Raw genomic sequence first — 17,549 nt, 5'->3', positions numbered from 1 at the left:
ATCAGCCAAGAAATGGAAACAACCTAAGTGTCCTTCAAATAAGAAATAAAAAGTGTGGCCCAAATACACAATGGAATACTTCTTAGGCATAAAAATAATGAAATTCTGCTAGGCTTGGTGGTGCACTCCAGTAATTCCAGCAACTTGGGAGGCTGAGGCAGGAGGATCTAACGTTCAAGAACAGCCTTGACAACTTAGACCTTCAGCAACTTAGTGAGACCCTGTCTCAAAATAAAATTAGAAAGGTCTATAAGATGTAGCTTAGAGGTAAAGCACCCCGAGTTCAATCACCAAAACAAAACAAAAGAAAAGAAGTCTTTATTATTTGTGGATAAAAATGGAAATCATTTTGTTAAGTGAACTCAGCCAGGCACAGAAAGACAAGTACTATGTGATCTTATTCACATGTAGAAAGTTGATTTCATGGAAGTTGAGAGTAGAATGGTGGCTCCAGAAGTTGAGGAGAGTAGAAGAATAGGAAGGGGTTGATCAATGAGCATCAAATTTAGTTAGACTGGAATCATAAATTCTGGTGTGCAGTAGGGTGACTATAGATAATGATAATCTACTATATATATTACAAAGCTAGAAAAAAGTATTTTGAATGTTTTTACTAGAAAGAAGTATGTTTAACCCAATTTAAACATTGCACAACATACATGTATTAAAACATCACAATGTGTGATTTTAATGTTTTTATGTAACAGTTAAAATAAATCAAATAATAGATCTACATATTAAGAGAAAAAATCAAATTTATCACAGTTTTATAAAATATATCTCTGACTCACCACAGAGTAGAAAAAAAGGTGTTCTGCTAGTGTCAAGTCTTTAAATAACAAGTCATTCTGTGGGCAGAAGCCCAAGTTTTTTCGAATTTCAATCATGTTATCTGAAATGTCAAATCCATTAACAAAGGCCTCTCCTCTGGTAGGAGGATAATGACCTAGAATTATGTAGAAGACATACAAAAAGCTAATAAGCTTTGTTGAGAGAATATGATTAACACATTGCAAATTAGTTCCCCACATTCATAATCTATTTGTGGATTACTAAGAGAATTAGCACTATTTCCTGCAGAGGAATAGTGCAGAAAAATATACAAAGTTATATGAGGGTGATGGAATTAGCTCTCTTAATTTTCTTTCTCTTTTGTTTATGTATACTAACTTTCTGCAAAGGGCATGGGATATGTTTGATAACAAAAATATTAAAATAATTTGTTACATTCTAATATATGAATACTGCAATCAGATAATAACCTCTGTGAATCATATTAAGTACTATGTAGATACTATGAAAAAACCAAGATTGGGAAATGTGACATTTGTCATTTAATTCATTTATCCTACTTAAAAATACTACTAAAATATATTTTTTAAAAGTATATTAAAAATATACTCCAAAGTATAAAACTGTATTCAAAGATGCCTATCCTTAGATAACTAATTTGAAAGAAGACAAATGCTCAACAAAAAGAAAATAACTACAGTATATGAATATGAAAGATTGCTAACACTACATGGACATTGAAAGACATGTAAATATGCCTGTTAGAAACTATATGGATGACATAAGCATAAGGAAATTTTAGTATGAAATTATCTTCTGAAGAGCAAAATGCAAACTATCATGTTACACAGTAACATTAATGAAATATTCACTTTTATTAATAATTAATAATAAGCTTGTGTAAAGGTGTACAGAATTTAGAACTTTTTTGTCATTAGGTTCATTCTTTCCCATATCATTACACAAACTCTTGCATTTTTAAGAATAAAATGACAGCTCAAGGAAGTCTAAGTACCTGTTTCTCTACAGAAAAATAAAAGCCAGAGCCCTCCCAAACAACTTTGTTCAGAATTCCAGAAAATAAAAGGTTTACAGCAACCAAAGAAACTCAAGAAAAAGTTGACTGAAACATGAAAAAAATTCTCCTTTACATTTCTTCTTGCCCTCCCTGCTTGGTAGTAATCTCGAAGACAGTAGTCTGCATTCCTGATAAGGGTTCCAGGTTCTAGAAAGATCACACACGGGAGACCTAGTTCTAAGGGAACTATGTTAATTTATTTTGCCCTGCTGAGGATTGCTGAAGGACTGAGCAAAAGTCTTTGCTTTGTTTCAACTAAGCTGGAACTCTCTCAAGATGGATGGGTGGGGGGCATTTTTAAAGGCAAATGGACAAGATGCTACAACCTGGGGCAGAAGACAACAGCTGGCTGGCAGTCATCACAGCCCCTCTCCAACCTCAGCACAGAATGAGTGGATGAAACACTGCATTTACAAGCTTATCTAAGGGAAAAGAGTTGGATCATGTATCCAACACTCCGACTTTCCCAGAGGATACACAGAGGACAGGATTCTAAGTGCTGAAGGGACACTGCATACGCTAGTCATCTGGGGGCCAGTGAGATGGTGATTTGGAAAGGCAGTTGCCATAGCCCCTCTCTTTGGCTCATCAAAGAACAAGTGGATGAAACAAACACTTTTAATCAATTCTTTCAATATCTGCCTTTTGAATAGTTTAATCCTTTGACATTAAAAGTAATTACTTGTAAGAGAGGAATTGCTGTCATTTTGCTGTTTTGTTTGTCCCATCTTTCCTACATTACTGCCTTAATTTTTCTTTAGTTTTAGCTTTTTCTAAAGAGATGTTCTGATTCCCTTCTTATTTGTAATCACAAATACATATAAATTTTAAGAAATACAATAAATTTAATTGCTTACTCTTTTTTTTTTTTTTTTGGTGAAGTACTGGGGATTGAACACATACCCTCACACATGCTAGGCAAGTGCTGTACCATGAGCTACACTCCCCATCCTTTAATTTAATCTCTTCAGTTTACTATAATTTAGTCTCTTCCCCAAGAGCATGAAAATGAATAGCAAACCAAAAATATGGTAATATTTGCTTTTATATTTCCTAAATGTTATGCTAATGAACTCCTTCAGTGCTTTTCTGGATATGTCTTAATTTCTCTATTACTTTTAAAGGGCATTTTAAATATGTCACCCCAATATCTGCTAGTCAATAGTTTCTGATGAGAAATAATCTATTAAACTATTAAAAATCCTGAGTATATAAAAAGTTGCTTCTCTTTTCACTCCTTTTAAATTTCTCTCTTTTCACAGTATGACTGCAGTATCTGTGAACTCTTCTGAGTTTATGCAGTTGGAATATTCAATAAGCTTCACAAATACGTTGTTAATCAAATCTGGAGTTTTTGACTGTTATCTTCTAGTTCTCAGCCACTTTTGTTTTTTGCTCTCTTTGTACAACTCCCACATATATATGTCTTGGATCCTTTAACTTTTGTCACTCTTCTTTGTCTTTTAAACTTTTTGTTCCTCAGACTGGATAATCTGTTGTCTCATCTTCAAGTTAGCTGATTTTTCATTCTGCATGCGTAACACTGGTGTTGAGATCCTCTAATAAACTTTCATTTCCTTCACTGTATTTCTTAGTTCCAGGAGTTGTGTTTGGTTCCTTTTTATAATTGCTTTTTCTTCATTGGCAATCTCATTTAATTTTTAAAAAAATTATCCTAGATTTTTCTCTACAGTTTCCATTGAGATAGCTAATTTAAGGATTTGTTTGTAGGTTCTTTCTATGGACTTCCTTCGTCAGGACTTCTTTCTGCCAATTTATTTTATTCCTCTGAATGGACCATATTTTCCTATTTGTCTACCCTGTGTTTTTTTTCTTGCTGTTGTTTTGATTTTTGTGGTGCTGGGAATAGAATCCAGGGTCTCATACAAACTATGCAAGAGCTTTATCACTGGGCTACATCCATCCCCAGTCCTACTTTGTGATTTTTCTATTGAAAACTGGGAATTTGAATATTATAATATAGTAATTATGGAAATCAGATTCCCTCCTTTGACCAGTTTGTTGGGGGAAAATCATACCACTCACACAGACTTCGGAAACAAGTGGGGGTTTTCTCTCCTCATATCAAATAAAGTAGACTTCAAACTAAAGCCATTCAAAAAGTATAAAGGAGAACACTACATACTGCTCAAGGGAACCATACACCAACAATACTTGACAATTATAAATATTTATGCCCCCAAACAACAAGGCAGCTATGTTCATCAAACAAACTGTTATCAACTTCAAGAGTCAATAGATCACACAATAATTTGAGGTGACTTTAACACACCTCTTTCATCACTAGATAGATCTTCCAAACAAAAGCTGAACAAAGAAACTATAGAACTTAATAATACGATCAATAACTTAGACTTAATTGACATATATAGAATATTCCAACCTTCAATGAGAGAATATACTTTTTTTCTCAGCAGCACATGGATCCTTCTCTAAACAGACCATATACTATGCCACAAAGTGACTCTTAGCAAATATAAAAAAAAGTAGGTGAATGAAATCTCTGAGACACTAAGAAAGTAGTTCTAAGAAGAAAGTTCATTGCATGGAGTTCATTCCTTAAAAGAAGAAAAAGTCAACAAATAAATGACTTAATACTACATCTCAAAGCCCTAGAAAAAGAACAAATCAACACAAAAAGCAGTAGATGACAGGAAAAAATTAAAATCGGAGCTGAAATCAATGAAATTGAAACAAAAGAAACAACTGAAAAAAAACTAACAGAAAAGTTGGTTCTTTGAAAAAAGTATAAATAAATAAAATTGACAGATCCTTAGACATGCTAAAGAGAAGGAGAGAAAACTCAAATCACTAACATACATGATGAAAAGGAAATATCAATTGATTTATGAGTGTTAATTCTGTATGCTATTACTTTGCTGAGTTCATTTATGAGTTCTACAAATTTTGTGGTGGGTTTTTTTTTGTCTTCTAAATATATAATCACATCATCAGAGAATACAGCTAGTTTTAACTCTTCTTTTTCTGTTCACATCCCTTTTATTTAATTCCTTTGCCTAGTAGTTCTGGCTAGAGATTTGAGTACTATATTAAATAGAAGTGGTGAAAGTGGGCATCCCTGTCCTGTTCCTCTTTTTAGAAGGAATGCTTTTAGTTTTTATCCATTTAAAATGATGTTGGTCTTGAGTTTGTCACATATAGCTTATATCCCCAATTATTCTAGTGTTTTAATCATGAATGGATGCTATATTTTGTCAAATGCTTTTCTGCATCCATTGAGATAATCATGTGATTCCTGTCTTTCAGATAATTAATAAATCTCCATTTCTTTTAGGTTGGTTACTGGAGAGTAATTTGATTTGATTATATCATACGTACTGGATTCTTCATCTTTCTTTTTCTTTTCTTTGTTTTTAGTGGTGCTGGGGATCAAACACAGGGCCTCATATATGCGTGGCAAGCGTTTTACTAATGAGCTACACCCCAAGCCCCCAGTGCTTTATGTTCTTTGTATGGTTGCACGACTGTCTATACATCCGATGAAAACATGCCTTTTCCAATTCTCATAGAGCAACACACAGAAGTAGGATGATTTTCCTTTGTACTTAGCTATCCCAGACATGAAGACTACCAGTTATTCAGTACTTTCTATGAAAAAAGAAGGAAACTGGCCCTGTGGGGACTGCACTCAAAGGCTGTGGGAAAGACTCCATTCACATCATTCTTTCCTTTATGGAGGAAGAGCCTCAGTTCCTCACCTATTGCCATTCTTGCAGAGTAGCTCTGCCCATAAGAGGATTCCTTCTTCTTCCTCCTTGTTCCTAGTTATCTACTAAGCTCTAGGAATCTCTCAGCACTCCATAAGAGGTGATACAGAAACTGGCTCTTTGGGGACATACTAAAAGGCTGGGGATAACACACTTGACTTCTCTCCCTCTCCCTTGGAGAAGCAGTTTTGGTTCTACACTTTTCCTCAATTTTGCATGACATTATCTACTATAGGAGAATATCTACCCCTTCTTTATAATTCCTAACTATCTCAGGTATATGAACTTTACTGTCCTTTCAGCACTCTAACAAGGCAAGATAGAAATTGGACCCTCAGATGATATTCTGAGAGGTTTGGGACAAGACTCCGTTTCCTTCTCTTCCTCCTCTTTGGAGAAGCATCCTTAGTTTAGTGCCCTTTCTCAATCTCTCAGATTAGTGAAGGCTGTCCTGCATCTGTCCCTTATCTTTTGTTCTTAGATGTCACAGATGCCCCAGCTCTAACATACTTTAAGCCTTTGGTATGAGGTGAAACAGTAATTAGTCCTCTAGGGAGTACACTAAAAGTTCAGGAGGCTGGGTGGCCATGTGCACTCTCCATTCTCTCCTCCCTCACTCTCTAAGGGAGAAGTTATAGGTCAAAATGATCTAGTTTGTGAGCTAAACTTCCTTGAAGACTTACATGGGAAAGGTAAATTTGTTCTTTTTACCTGTATCAGTACAACTTTTCTCATATGTATGTTTGTTCAGAATGCTACATGACTTAACTGGATTTTGAATTTCCCATATAAATATTTTGATGCAAATATGATGGTTATTTTAGTGATACTGGGGGATCAAGAACAAGGACTCAACAGCAAAACTCAATGATGTTCACTCAGATGGAATCTGACCTTTACTCTGGATAGAGGTGAATACATACCTGTAAGAACAGACAAAGCTGTGGTCTTTCCTGCCCCATTATGTCCCAGAAGAATAGTGACCTGCCCCTCATATACATTCAAAGACAAATCCTTTACTGCTGCTTTGCCACTGAATTCCTATGGGATAAAAGAAATAATAATGTCATCTATCACTATCACTTTTTAAAGTTAGACACAACCCCTATCCTTCAAAGAAACATCAAATATCATCAAACTCATGTTACCAATAAAGGATGATGTTGTGAACTAGGAACAATATTTTTAGGTGAATTAACTTCAGAAGAATGAAATGGACTCTTTGTTACACCATACACAGAAATCAACTCAAAATGGATTAAAGATCTCCATATTAAATCTGAAACTCTAAAATTCCTAGAGAAAACCTCCTTGATGCTGGTTATCAGGAATTATTTTTGGATATGATCCTGAAAGTAAGGCAACAAAAGCAAAAATAGACACATGGGATTGCATGAAATCAGGAAGCTTCTGCAAAGCAAAGGAAACTTCAGGGTGAAAAGACAAACTATTAATAAGGGGTTAATTCCCCCAAACTATAAAGAACTCATATAAAGCAACAGTTAAAAGAATACAAAGGACTCAATTAAATACGGGTAAAGAACTAAAATACACATTTCTCCAAAGAAGACACAAAAATGGCCATCAGATGTATAAAAAGTCACTCAATATCACTAACCATAAGGACAATGCAAATCACAGCTACAATGAGACATTACCTTATACCTGTTAGGATGGCTAATATAACACACATACATACATACACACACATACACACAAATAACAAATGTTGGCAAGTTTTTGGAAAACACTGGGATTATTTACTTTCAACGGGAATGTAAATAGTTTAGCCACTGTGGAAAATAGTTTGCAGGTTCCTAAAAGAAATTAAAATAGGTCTATCATGTGACCCAAGTTAACTGACCTCTGGGAATTAAAACCAGGATCTCAAAGAGATAGCTAAATTACTACATTCACTGCAAGTACATGTACACAATCACTGAAGCATTATTTATAATGGCTAAGATATGGAAGCAACAATTTTTGACAAATGAATGATAAAGAAATGTGGTATCATATAATGGAACATTATTCAATCTTAAAAGAAGGAAATTTTCCATATGCAAAAACATGGACAGACCTGAAAAACATTATGCTAATAGAAATAAGACTGTCAAAGACAAACAAATACCTCATGACTGCTCTAAAAGGAGGCTCCTAAAATAGTAATAAATACACAAATACAGACAATAGACTGGTAGTTATCAGGGCTAAGGAGAGGGGAATATAGGAAGAAGTTGTTCAATGAGTATAAAGCTATAGTTTTATGAAATAAGTAAGTTTCAGGGATCTGCTTTACAATATAGTGCCTGTTGTTAACATTAAGATATCATGCACTTAAAAATGTATTAAGGCTGGGTGCAGTGGTGCACTCCTATAATCCCAGCAGCTCAGGAGGTTGAAGTAGGAGGATCACCAAAGCCAGCCTCAGCAAAAGCAAGGCACTAAGCAGCTCAGTGAGACCCTGTCTCTAAATAAAATATAAAACAGGGCTGGGGATGTTGCTCAGTAGTCAATTGCCCTGAGTTCAATCCCCATATCCTCCCCCCAACAAAAAAAGTATTAAGAAGAAAGATATCATGTTAAGTGTTCTTACCACAAAAACAAGGAAAAATAAAACTCAAAGGGACACAAGGAAATTTTTTAATATGCTTACTAACTGGATTGTGGTGATAATAACACAAGTGTAGACACAGGTCCAAACTTGTAAAATTGTACAATTAATTTTGTGAACTTTTTTGGTAGGCCAATTATACCTCAATAAATCAGGAGGAAAAAAAACCATGTCAGCCTAAAATCCGAAAAGCCCATGATTTTCAATAATTGAACTAAATGAACCTAAAAATCTGCCTGTCTAATACGTCTGAAAGTAAACTTACTGACAAATCCTAACCAGAAAGCAATGAGGGAAGGTAATTCTGGAGAAGGCAGCTCTTGGGTTCTCTTTTTCAATGTAGGAGAATCTGTTGAGAGGCATCCAGGGACTGTGTGTGGACCTTTTCAGCACTGAAGCCAGTGAATAGTAAAATCTGGTATCAGGGGAACTTCCAATGGCAATCCTTTTTGACTCTGCCAAAAAGGTCCCACACAACATCAGAGATGGTGTAAACTGCTGTTGCCACCTACTCACAGACTCCCAGAGATGAGTAGAGCTTCCCAAGATGCCAATCAATATTTTGACTGCAAGACAATATGAAGCAAGACTCCACCCCTGAAACCTTATCCCTGTCTTTGATGTACCCCCTTAAATAAACCGAGGGAGCCATTTTTTAGTTGTTTAGCTCCAGCTCCTGTGTGGACTGAATCTATCAGATGCTCCATGCTTTTTAAAACTAATTCTGACTTTGTCTTATTTCTTCACTAATTATTTCAGACTTTATTTTCTCAGGTGGCTTATCCCCTCTTATGCAAGAAAAATTACCCTGGTAAGGTGCTGGAGGCCTCACAATAAAAAACCTTAGCAAGAGGTGGTAGTATTACCAAATTGACAAGAAACCTCCAGGATAGTACACCTCCTTAAACTTAGGTTTCTCAAGAGTACTATCATTGACATTTTGGGCTAAAAAATCCTTTGCTGGGGCTGGGGATGTGGCTCAAGTGGTAGCGTGCTCACCTGGCATGTGTGAGGCACTGGGTTCAATTCTCAGCACCACATAAAAATAAAATAAAGATATTGTGTCCACCTAAAACCAAAAAGTAAATATTAAAAAAATCCTTTGCTGCAGTGGGGTGTCCTGTGCCTTACAAACTGTTTTGTAGCACTCTTGTCTATACTTTCTAGATGCCAATATTACTCCTTTATGCACCTTTCCCCTTCCCTGGTTGTAAACCAAAATAGCTGTAGATTTTGTCAAATGTCCTCAGGGTTGGAGGGGGGACATCATCACAGTTGAAAACCAATGCTCTAGCCAAATTAATTGTCTTCCATAAATTCAATTACATACTTATATATATGCTGAGGGTATTATAACGTGTTTCAGTCACCATCCCTCCTCTAACATGTAGCTCTGCATCTCTAAATACTCCTCAGAAACATATAAGTATTTGATAAATATCTCAAACTAACATCTAAAAATCTGAAGTATCTACTCTCATCTATACTTTAATATATCATATCATAATTATCCTCTCAAAATATACTCTTCAACAGTACTAACTCAGTAAATGGCCTCCAAATTCACCTAGATGTGCAAACAAACCAGAAACCTATACATAATCCTGCCCCTTTCCATTGCAATAAATCACTAATTAATTGACATGAGTCTGGCTATTCATTTATTCATGAGGAAACTAGCTGCTGGACAAAGAAGATTAGAGGTAACAGTCTTTGATGCTTTTATAGGGCCAGAAAATGGTGCTTATTATGCCAGCCAGACTGTAAAATTGCAGGATTAACAGGGCACTAGGTAGATTCCAAAAAAAAGGTCTTGCCTCAAAACTGAGGAATAATTTACTGTAGATTAAGCAAAGCAGACATGAAGAATCAAGCTGTTTCCAAGTAATTTCACTGTTTCTATAAATAAATATCAAGAGTATTTAATGAAATACAAAAATGCCCAGTACCCCAAAGAGTACAGATTCAAGATCAAAAGACCCAAAGGACAAGGAAACTACTTCCAAAGAAAATCATAACTACATTGCATAAAACCAGTGATAAGTGTTTTGAAAGGTGCCACAAAAAACATATATGTTAGGGGGGAAAAATAAGGACTATAAAATATTTTTCATTAGAAACAATCCATTTGGAAAGACAGTGGAGAAACATCTTTAACCTAAAATTCTATAACCAATGAAAATATCATTTGAAAAAGAAGATGAAATAATTTCATATTCTCCCACCACACCTCAATGTTACTATTGCACCAAATTTATTTTATTCACATAAATTACAAAATAAATGGCTGTTGCCAAGCCCACCAGAAAACAGTAAAAAAAATGCCCAACAGAGATACAAATAAGACAAAATGTATCTACATTTATATAATAATGTAAATGTAAGTGTATATATATTTATATAATAATCATTGTTCCAACCAAGCTTTGCCTCTGAGAGTAGAACTACACTGAGGATGACTCAAATTAAACTAGCTATCTCACTTGTTTTCTTGGAAAACAAGTTATAAACAATCCCAATGTGCAGTATTTGGCTTTCAATACCTGAAGGAAAAAGAGATCTTTGAAATAATACCTTATGCAAATGTTTGATCTGGATACCTGCTACCAAATTAATAGGTTCAGCCTCAAAGTTGTTGCTTCTCTGAGTTCCTCCATGGCTTTCAATGTTTTTTTCCTCTATAATTCTCGGTTTTCCAAACCAGTATGAGCGCTACAAAGAAAGTTAAGATGTAATCACATAAATGAGCATTAAGAAATGAAGCCCTCTATCTGAACAGACTTATAAAAAATAAAATGATCAATAATATCCCTACAAAGAAAAGTCCAGAACTCTATGGTTTCATTGGTGAATTATGCTAAATATTTAAAGAGGAATTAACAATTTTTCCAGCCCTTCCAAAAATATTAAGATGGAATACTTCTTAACTGAGTCTACAAGATAAGCATCATTCTGACATCAAAGTCATAAAAAGACAACACAAGGAAAAATCCAGAAAGGATTTTTAAGATACTTATGAACATAGATGTAAAAATCTTCAACAAAATACCAGCAAGCTGAATCCAGTAGCCTATTAAAATGATTACACTCCATTACAAAGTGATATTTATCCCAGGGATGCAGGAATGATTCCAACCTACAAAAATAAATCAATCTAATACACCACACTAACAGAACAAAATGAAAGCAATATGCCATGCAATCATTTCAACTGATACATAATAAAAATACCTAGAAAACCAGGAACCAAAAGAAGAAAATTTTCTTAAAATAATAAAGGGCATTTATGAAAAACACAAAAGAAACCTATAGTAACATAATACTCAATGGTATAAGATTTAAAGTTTTCCCTTTAAAATTAGGAACAAGAGAACAGTAACTGCTTTCATACCTGATATTTACCATTGTACTGGAAGTTGTAGCCAGAGCAACAAAGCAAGAAGAAAATAAATAAAATCCATCCAAATTGAAAGAGGTAAAACTATTTAAAGATAGCATGATCTTATATGCAAAAATCCTAATACTACTATAGGAGCTAACAAACTCAGTAAAAATACAGTGTATAAGATCAACATGTAAATATATACCAGGATGAATAATTCAAAAAGAAAATTAATTCCATTTACAAAGTAGGATCCAAGAATAAAACACTGAGGAGTAAGTTAATCCAGGGAGATAAAAGACTATATACTGAAAAACATAAAGCCTTGATGAAAGAACTGAAGACTAAAATAAATAGAAAATTCATGAATTTGAGAATTGAATATTTTACATATGGTAACACTAGCTAAGTCAATAGTGCAATCCCTACCAAAGTTCCAAAGGCCATTTAAAAAAATTTGTTTAATTTAGTTTCACATGACAGTACAATGATCTTGACATATCATACATTTGAATCAGATGGGATATAATTTCTCATTTTTCTGAGTATACAGGTTGCAGAATCACATTGGTCATGCAGTCACATATATACACACAGTAATAATAATGTCGTTTCATTCTACTATCCTTCCTATCTCTCCAACCCCTCCCCTCCCATTTTTGCAGAAACAGAAAACCTGATCCTCAACTCAAAGTTGAAGGACCTTTTTTTAAGGACCTTTTTTTAAAGGACCTCTTAATGAACAAAACAATCTTGAAAATGAAGAACAAAGGTGAATGAGTCACATTTTCTGATTTCAAAACTTACAACATGGATACTAAGCATCATAGTGGAATAAAGATACCAACAGAATAAAGCTAAAGGTCAAGAAATAAACCCATACACATATGAACAACTGATTTTCATCAAGGGTGCCAACATTATTCAATAGGGAAGTGAACAGTTACTTCAGAGAGTGGTGTTGGGGCAATCAGTATACCCATGTGCAAAAGAAGCTAGACTGCTACCTCACATTGTACCCAAAAACTGACACAAAATGAATTAATGGTCTAAATATAAGAGCAAAAACAATCAAATTCTTGGGAGAAAACACAAGGATAAATCTTCATGATTCTGGAATTTACAATGTCTTCTTAGAAATAATACCAGTAGAATCTATTTTGATATAATTAAAAAGAACCAATAAAATCTCATTTTAATGTTAATATACTAATAAAGATCCAAATAAAGCCAAAAGAAAGAAAGAAAAAAGAAATAATACCAGATATACAAGCAACAAAGTAAAAAATGTATAAATTGAATTTTATCAAAATGAAGAACTTTTGGGATAGGAATGTGACACAGTGGTAGAGCACTTGCCTAGCACACATACGAGGCCCTGGTTTCCATCCCCAGCACCAACAAAACAAAACACTGGGTTAAAGGACACTTTGAGTGAAAACACAATCCACTGAAAGGGAGAGAATATTTGCGGATCATGTATCTGATGAGGGTCTAGTATGCAGGATACATAAAAAAAATCTTAATAAATGGGAACAGGAGTTGAATAGATGTTTTTCTAAACAAGAAATACAAATGGGCAACCAACATATCAAAAGATCACACTATTATTAGTTATAATGGAAATCTACATAAATTAGATACTATTTTATACCCAAGAAGATAGCTATAATAAAAGAAAAAAAAAAAAGGAAAATGAGAAGTGCTGGTGAAGGTGTAGAGAAACTGAAACACTAGTACCTCACTTGGGGAACATAAAATGGTGCAGTCAGAAGTTCATCAAAACATCAAATAGTTTTCAAAAGAACTAGAAGTTTCATTCTGGTTATATAACCAAAAGAACTGAAAGCAGGTACTCAAACAAATATTTGTATCCATAGCAGTATTATTCACAATAGACAAGACATGAAAACAACATATATGCCCACCAATTGTGGAATGGATAAAAGAACTGCTCCAAATACATAGTGAAATATTACTCAGTCATACAAAGGAATTTGTAAATACTGGTGTATGCTATACCATGGATAAACCTAAAAAGCATTAGGCTAAGTAAAAGTAGTAGACACAAAAGGTCAATTACTGTATGATCATATTTATATGAAATATCTCAAAGAAGTCAATCCACAGATAAAGCAGATTAGTGGTTACTAGGGGCTTAGAACAGGAAAAAAATGGGGGTAATTCCCTCATGGGTCAGGCTTTTATTTCTGTGGAATGAAAATTTATGGAATTTTGTATAGATGATGGTTGCACATTGTGAATGTAAACTGTGAATATGCTAAGTGCCACTACCTCTATTCTCTTTCAATGGTTAGTTTTATTTATGTGAATTTCACCTTAATTAAAGAATTTTAAATAAGAAGCAAAGATTTCTGAGAACTGGAAAACACTTTGGCTTGGTTCACTTTGTGAGATGGAGAAAGTTATAGCATACTTTCAGAGATTGTATTTTGCAGCAAAGTTATCTACAATTTGAAGCAAAAGCTGTTCAAGGCAATGTTCAAGATAGAGTGACAAAATGCAATTCTGAAAAATGACATCACAATCAATGCCTATCTATTACAAAAGGCCTCTTCATTGTATCATATATTACCTAGTATTGCTAAGGAAATGTGGAGGACAAGATGCAGGTGCTTTCCTACTCGAAGTAAAGTAGTTCAGCTACTGAAAGGAAGCAAGAGGTGAAAAACTAGGATACAGAAGTACAAAAAGTCCTCTCCTCACTAGGATCTAAGATAATTTAGATGAGAACTCCCTTTGTAGACTTTTATGTTTCCTCAAACTGCAGTCTTATCCACTATTTATCATTTGGGTGCAGAAAGGTTATAGTACTTACAGTTTTTTTCTTTTTTTTAATTGGTTGTTCACAACATTACAAAGCTCTTGACATATCATATTACATACATTAGATTGAAGTGGGTTATGAACTCCCAATTTTACCCCAAATGCAGATTGCAGAATCACGTCGGTTACACATCCACAATTTTACATAATGCCCTATTAGTAATTGTTGTATTCTGCTACCTTTCCTATCCCCTACTATCCCCCCTCCCCTTCCCTCACATCTTCTCTCTCTACCCCATCTACTGTAATTCATTTCTCTCCTTGTTTATTTTCCCATTCCCCTCACAACCTCTTATATGTAATTTTGTATAGCAATGAGGGTCTCCCTTCATTTCCATGCAATTTCCCTTTTCTCTCCCTTTCCCTCCCATCTCATGTCTCTGTTTAATCTTTTCTTCCTGCTCTTCCTCCCTACTCTGTTCATAGTTGCTCTCATTATATCAAAGAAGACATTTGGTATTTGTTTTTTAGGGATTGGCTAGCTTCACTAAGCATAATCTGCTTTAGTGCCATCCATTTCCCTGCAAATTCCATGTTTTTGTCATTTTTTAGTGCTGCGTAATATTCCATGGTGTATAAATGCCACATTTTTTATCCATTCTTCTATTGAAGGGCATCTGGGTTGGTTCCACAGTCTAGCTACTGTGAATTGTGCTGCTATGAACATCGATGTGGCAGTATCCTTGTAGCATGCTCTTTTAAGGTCTTCAGGGAATAGTCCGAGAAGGGCAATAGCAGGGTCAAATGGTGGTTCCATTCCCAGCTTTCCCAGGAATCTCCAAACTGCTTTCCAAATTGGCCGCACCAATTTGCAGTCCCACCAGCAATGTACAAGTGTACCCTTTTCTCCACATCCTCGCCAGCACTTGTTGTTGTTTGACTTCATAGTGGCTGCCAATCTTACTGGAGTGAGATGGTATCTTAGGGTGGTTTTGATTTGCATTTCTCTGACTGCTAGAGATGGTGAGCATTTTTTCATGTACTTGTTGATTGATTGTATATCCTCCTCTGAGAAGTGTCTGTTCAGGTCCTTGGCCCATTTGTTGATTGGGTTATTTGTTATCTTATTGTCTAATTTTTTGAGTTCTTTGTATACTCTGGATATTAGGGCTCTATCTGAAGTATGAGGAGTAAAAATTTGTTCCCAGGATGTAGGCTCCCTATATACCTCTCTTATTGTTTCTCTTGCTGAGAAAAAACTTTTTAGTTTAAGTAAGTCCCATTTGTTGATTCTTGTTATTAACTCTTGTGCTATGGGTGTCCTATTGAGGAATTTGGAGCCCGACCCCACAATATGTAGGTCTGAGCCAACTTTTTCTTCTATCAGACGCAGAGTCTCTGATTTGATATCAAGCTCCTTGATCCATTTTGAGTTAACTTTTGTGCATGGCGAGAGAAAGGGATTCAGTTTCATTTTGTTGCATATGGATTTCCAGTTTTCCCAACACCATTTGTTGAAGATGCTATCCTTCCTCCATTGCATGCTTTTAGCCCCTTTATCAAATATAAAATAGTTGTAACTTTGTGGATTAGTCTCTGTGTCCTCTATTCTATACCATTGGTCCACCTGCCTGTTTTGGTACCAGTACCATGCTGTTTTTGTCACTATTGCTCTGTAATATAGTTTCAAATCTGGTATCGCTATACCGCCTGATTCACACTTCCTGCTAAGAATTGCTTTTGCTATTCTGGGTCTTTTGTTTTTCCATATGAATTTCATGATTGCTTTATCTATTTCTACAAGAAATGCCGTTGGGATTTTGATTGGCATTGCATTAAACCTATAGAGAACTTTTGGTAAAATCGCCATTTTGATGATGTTAGTTCTGCCTCTCCATGAACAGGGTATATTTTTCCATCTTCTAAGATCTTCTTCTATTTCTCTCTTTAGGGTTCTGTAGTTTTCATTGTATAAGTCTTTCACCTCTTTTGTTAGGTTGATTCCCAAGTATTTTATTTTTTTGAGGATATTGTGAATGGAGTGTTTTTCCTCATTTCCGTTTCAGAAGTTTTGTCGCTGATATACAGAAATGCCTTTGATTTATGCGTGTTGATTTTAAATCCTGCCACTTTGCTGAATTCATTTATTAGTTCTAGTAGTTTCTTTGTAGACCCTTTTGGGTCTTCTAGGTATAGAATCAGGTCCTTTGCAATTAGTGATAATTTAAGTTCTTCTTTTCCTATTTTTATGCCTTTAATTTCTTTTGTCTAATTGCTCTGGCTAGTATTTCAAGGACTAAATTAAATAGAAGTGGTGAGAGAGGGCATCCCTGTCTTGTTCCAGATTTTAGAGGGAATGCCTTCAACTTTTGTCCGTTCAGAATGATGCTAGCCTGAGGCTTAGCATAGATAGCTTTCACAATGTCAAGGTAAGTTCCTGTTATCCCTAGTTTTTCTAATGTTTTGAACATAAAGGGATGCTGTACTTTGTTGAATGCTTTCTCTGCGTCTATCGAGATGATCATATGGTTCTTATATTTAAGTCTATTGATGTGGTGAATAACATTTATTGATTTCCGTATATTGAACCATCCTTGCATCCCAGGGATGAATCAATCCTACTTGATCATGGTGCACAATTTTTTTGATGTGTTTTTGTATTCGATTCGCCATAATTTTATTGAGGACTTACAGTTTTAATGTAGAGGTTCTGTATAAGATGTTGTGCAAATAGGAAGCTTTAAGATTATATTAAGAAAGGGCTAGCATTTGAGTATGGGTGGTATATAGTTGAGGATTTAGTTATATAGTTAACATTTTATTTGATTATAAATATTATGCAATAGGATCATGAGGACTATGGACTTTTGCAACACTAAAACTCACCAGAAGGAAAAAGTACCATGGTTGGGGCACGCCACTCTGCCCAGGAAAGACAGTTTCTACATACCAGGTAACAAGGCCATATAAAAAAGCATCAAGTAAAAGCATTCCCAACATATAGCCAAAGATGAGGTTATCATCAAGACTTGCTGGTTTCCAAAGGTTATGCCATTTAACACCAATCTCTGAAATAAAAAGAGATATTTATCATAGATGAATGCTCTGTGATTAAAATTGCAAAGAAATAAGTTTGATTTTCTAAAT

General features: G+C 34.9%; 1 protein-coding gene across 1 annotated transcript in view; it reads right to left on the bottom strand.

Annotated features, from left to right (window-relative positions):
* Window positions 1–17,549, bottom strand: part of LOC113185095 (phospholipid-transporting ATPase ABCA3-like) — a 107,195-nt gene that overhangs the window by 85,543 nt on the left and 4,103 nt on the right. The window contains exons 2-5 of the mRNA XM_077802696.1: window positions 17,289–17,470; window positions 10,808–10,945; window positions 6,543–6,660; window positions 792–946 (exon numbers count right to left, since the gene is read on the bottom strand). Coding sequence (XP_077658822.1) covers window positions 792–946; window positions 6,543–6,660; window positions 10,808–10,945; window positions 17,289–17,470 — 593 coding nt within the window. The remainder of the gene's footprint in view (window positions 1–791; window positions 947–6,542; window positions 6,661–10,807; window positions 10,946–17,288; window positions 17,471–17,549) is intronic.

Source organism: Urocitellus parryii, chromosome 9 (assembly GCF_045843805.1).
Source record: "Urocitellus parryii isolate mUroPar1 chromosome 9, mUroPar1.hap1, whole genome shotgun sequence".
In the NCBI taxonomy this organism is placed as follows: Eukaryota; Metazoa; Chordata; class Mammalia; order Rodentia; family Sciuridae; genus Urocitellus; species Urocitellus parryii.
The sequence above is the reverse complement of the archived record's forward strand: the minus strand, read 5'-3'. Positions and strand labels throughout refer to the sequence as shown.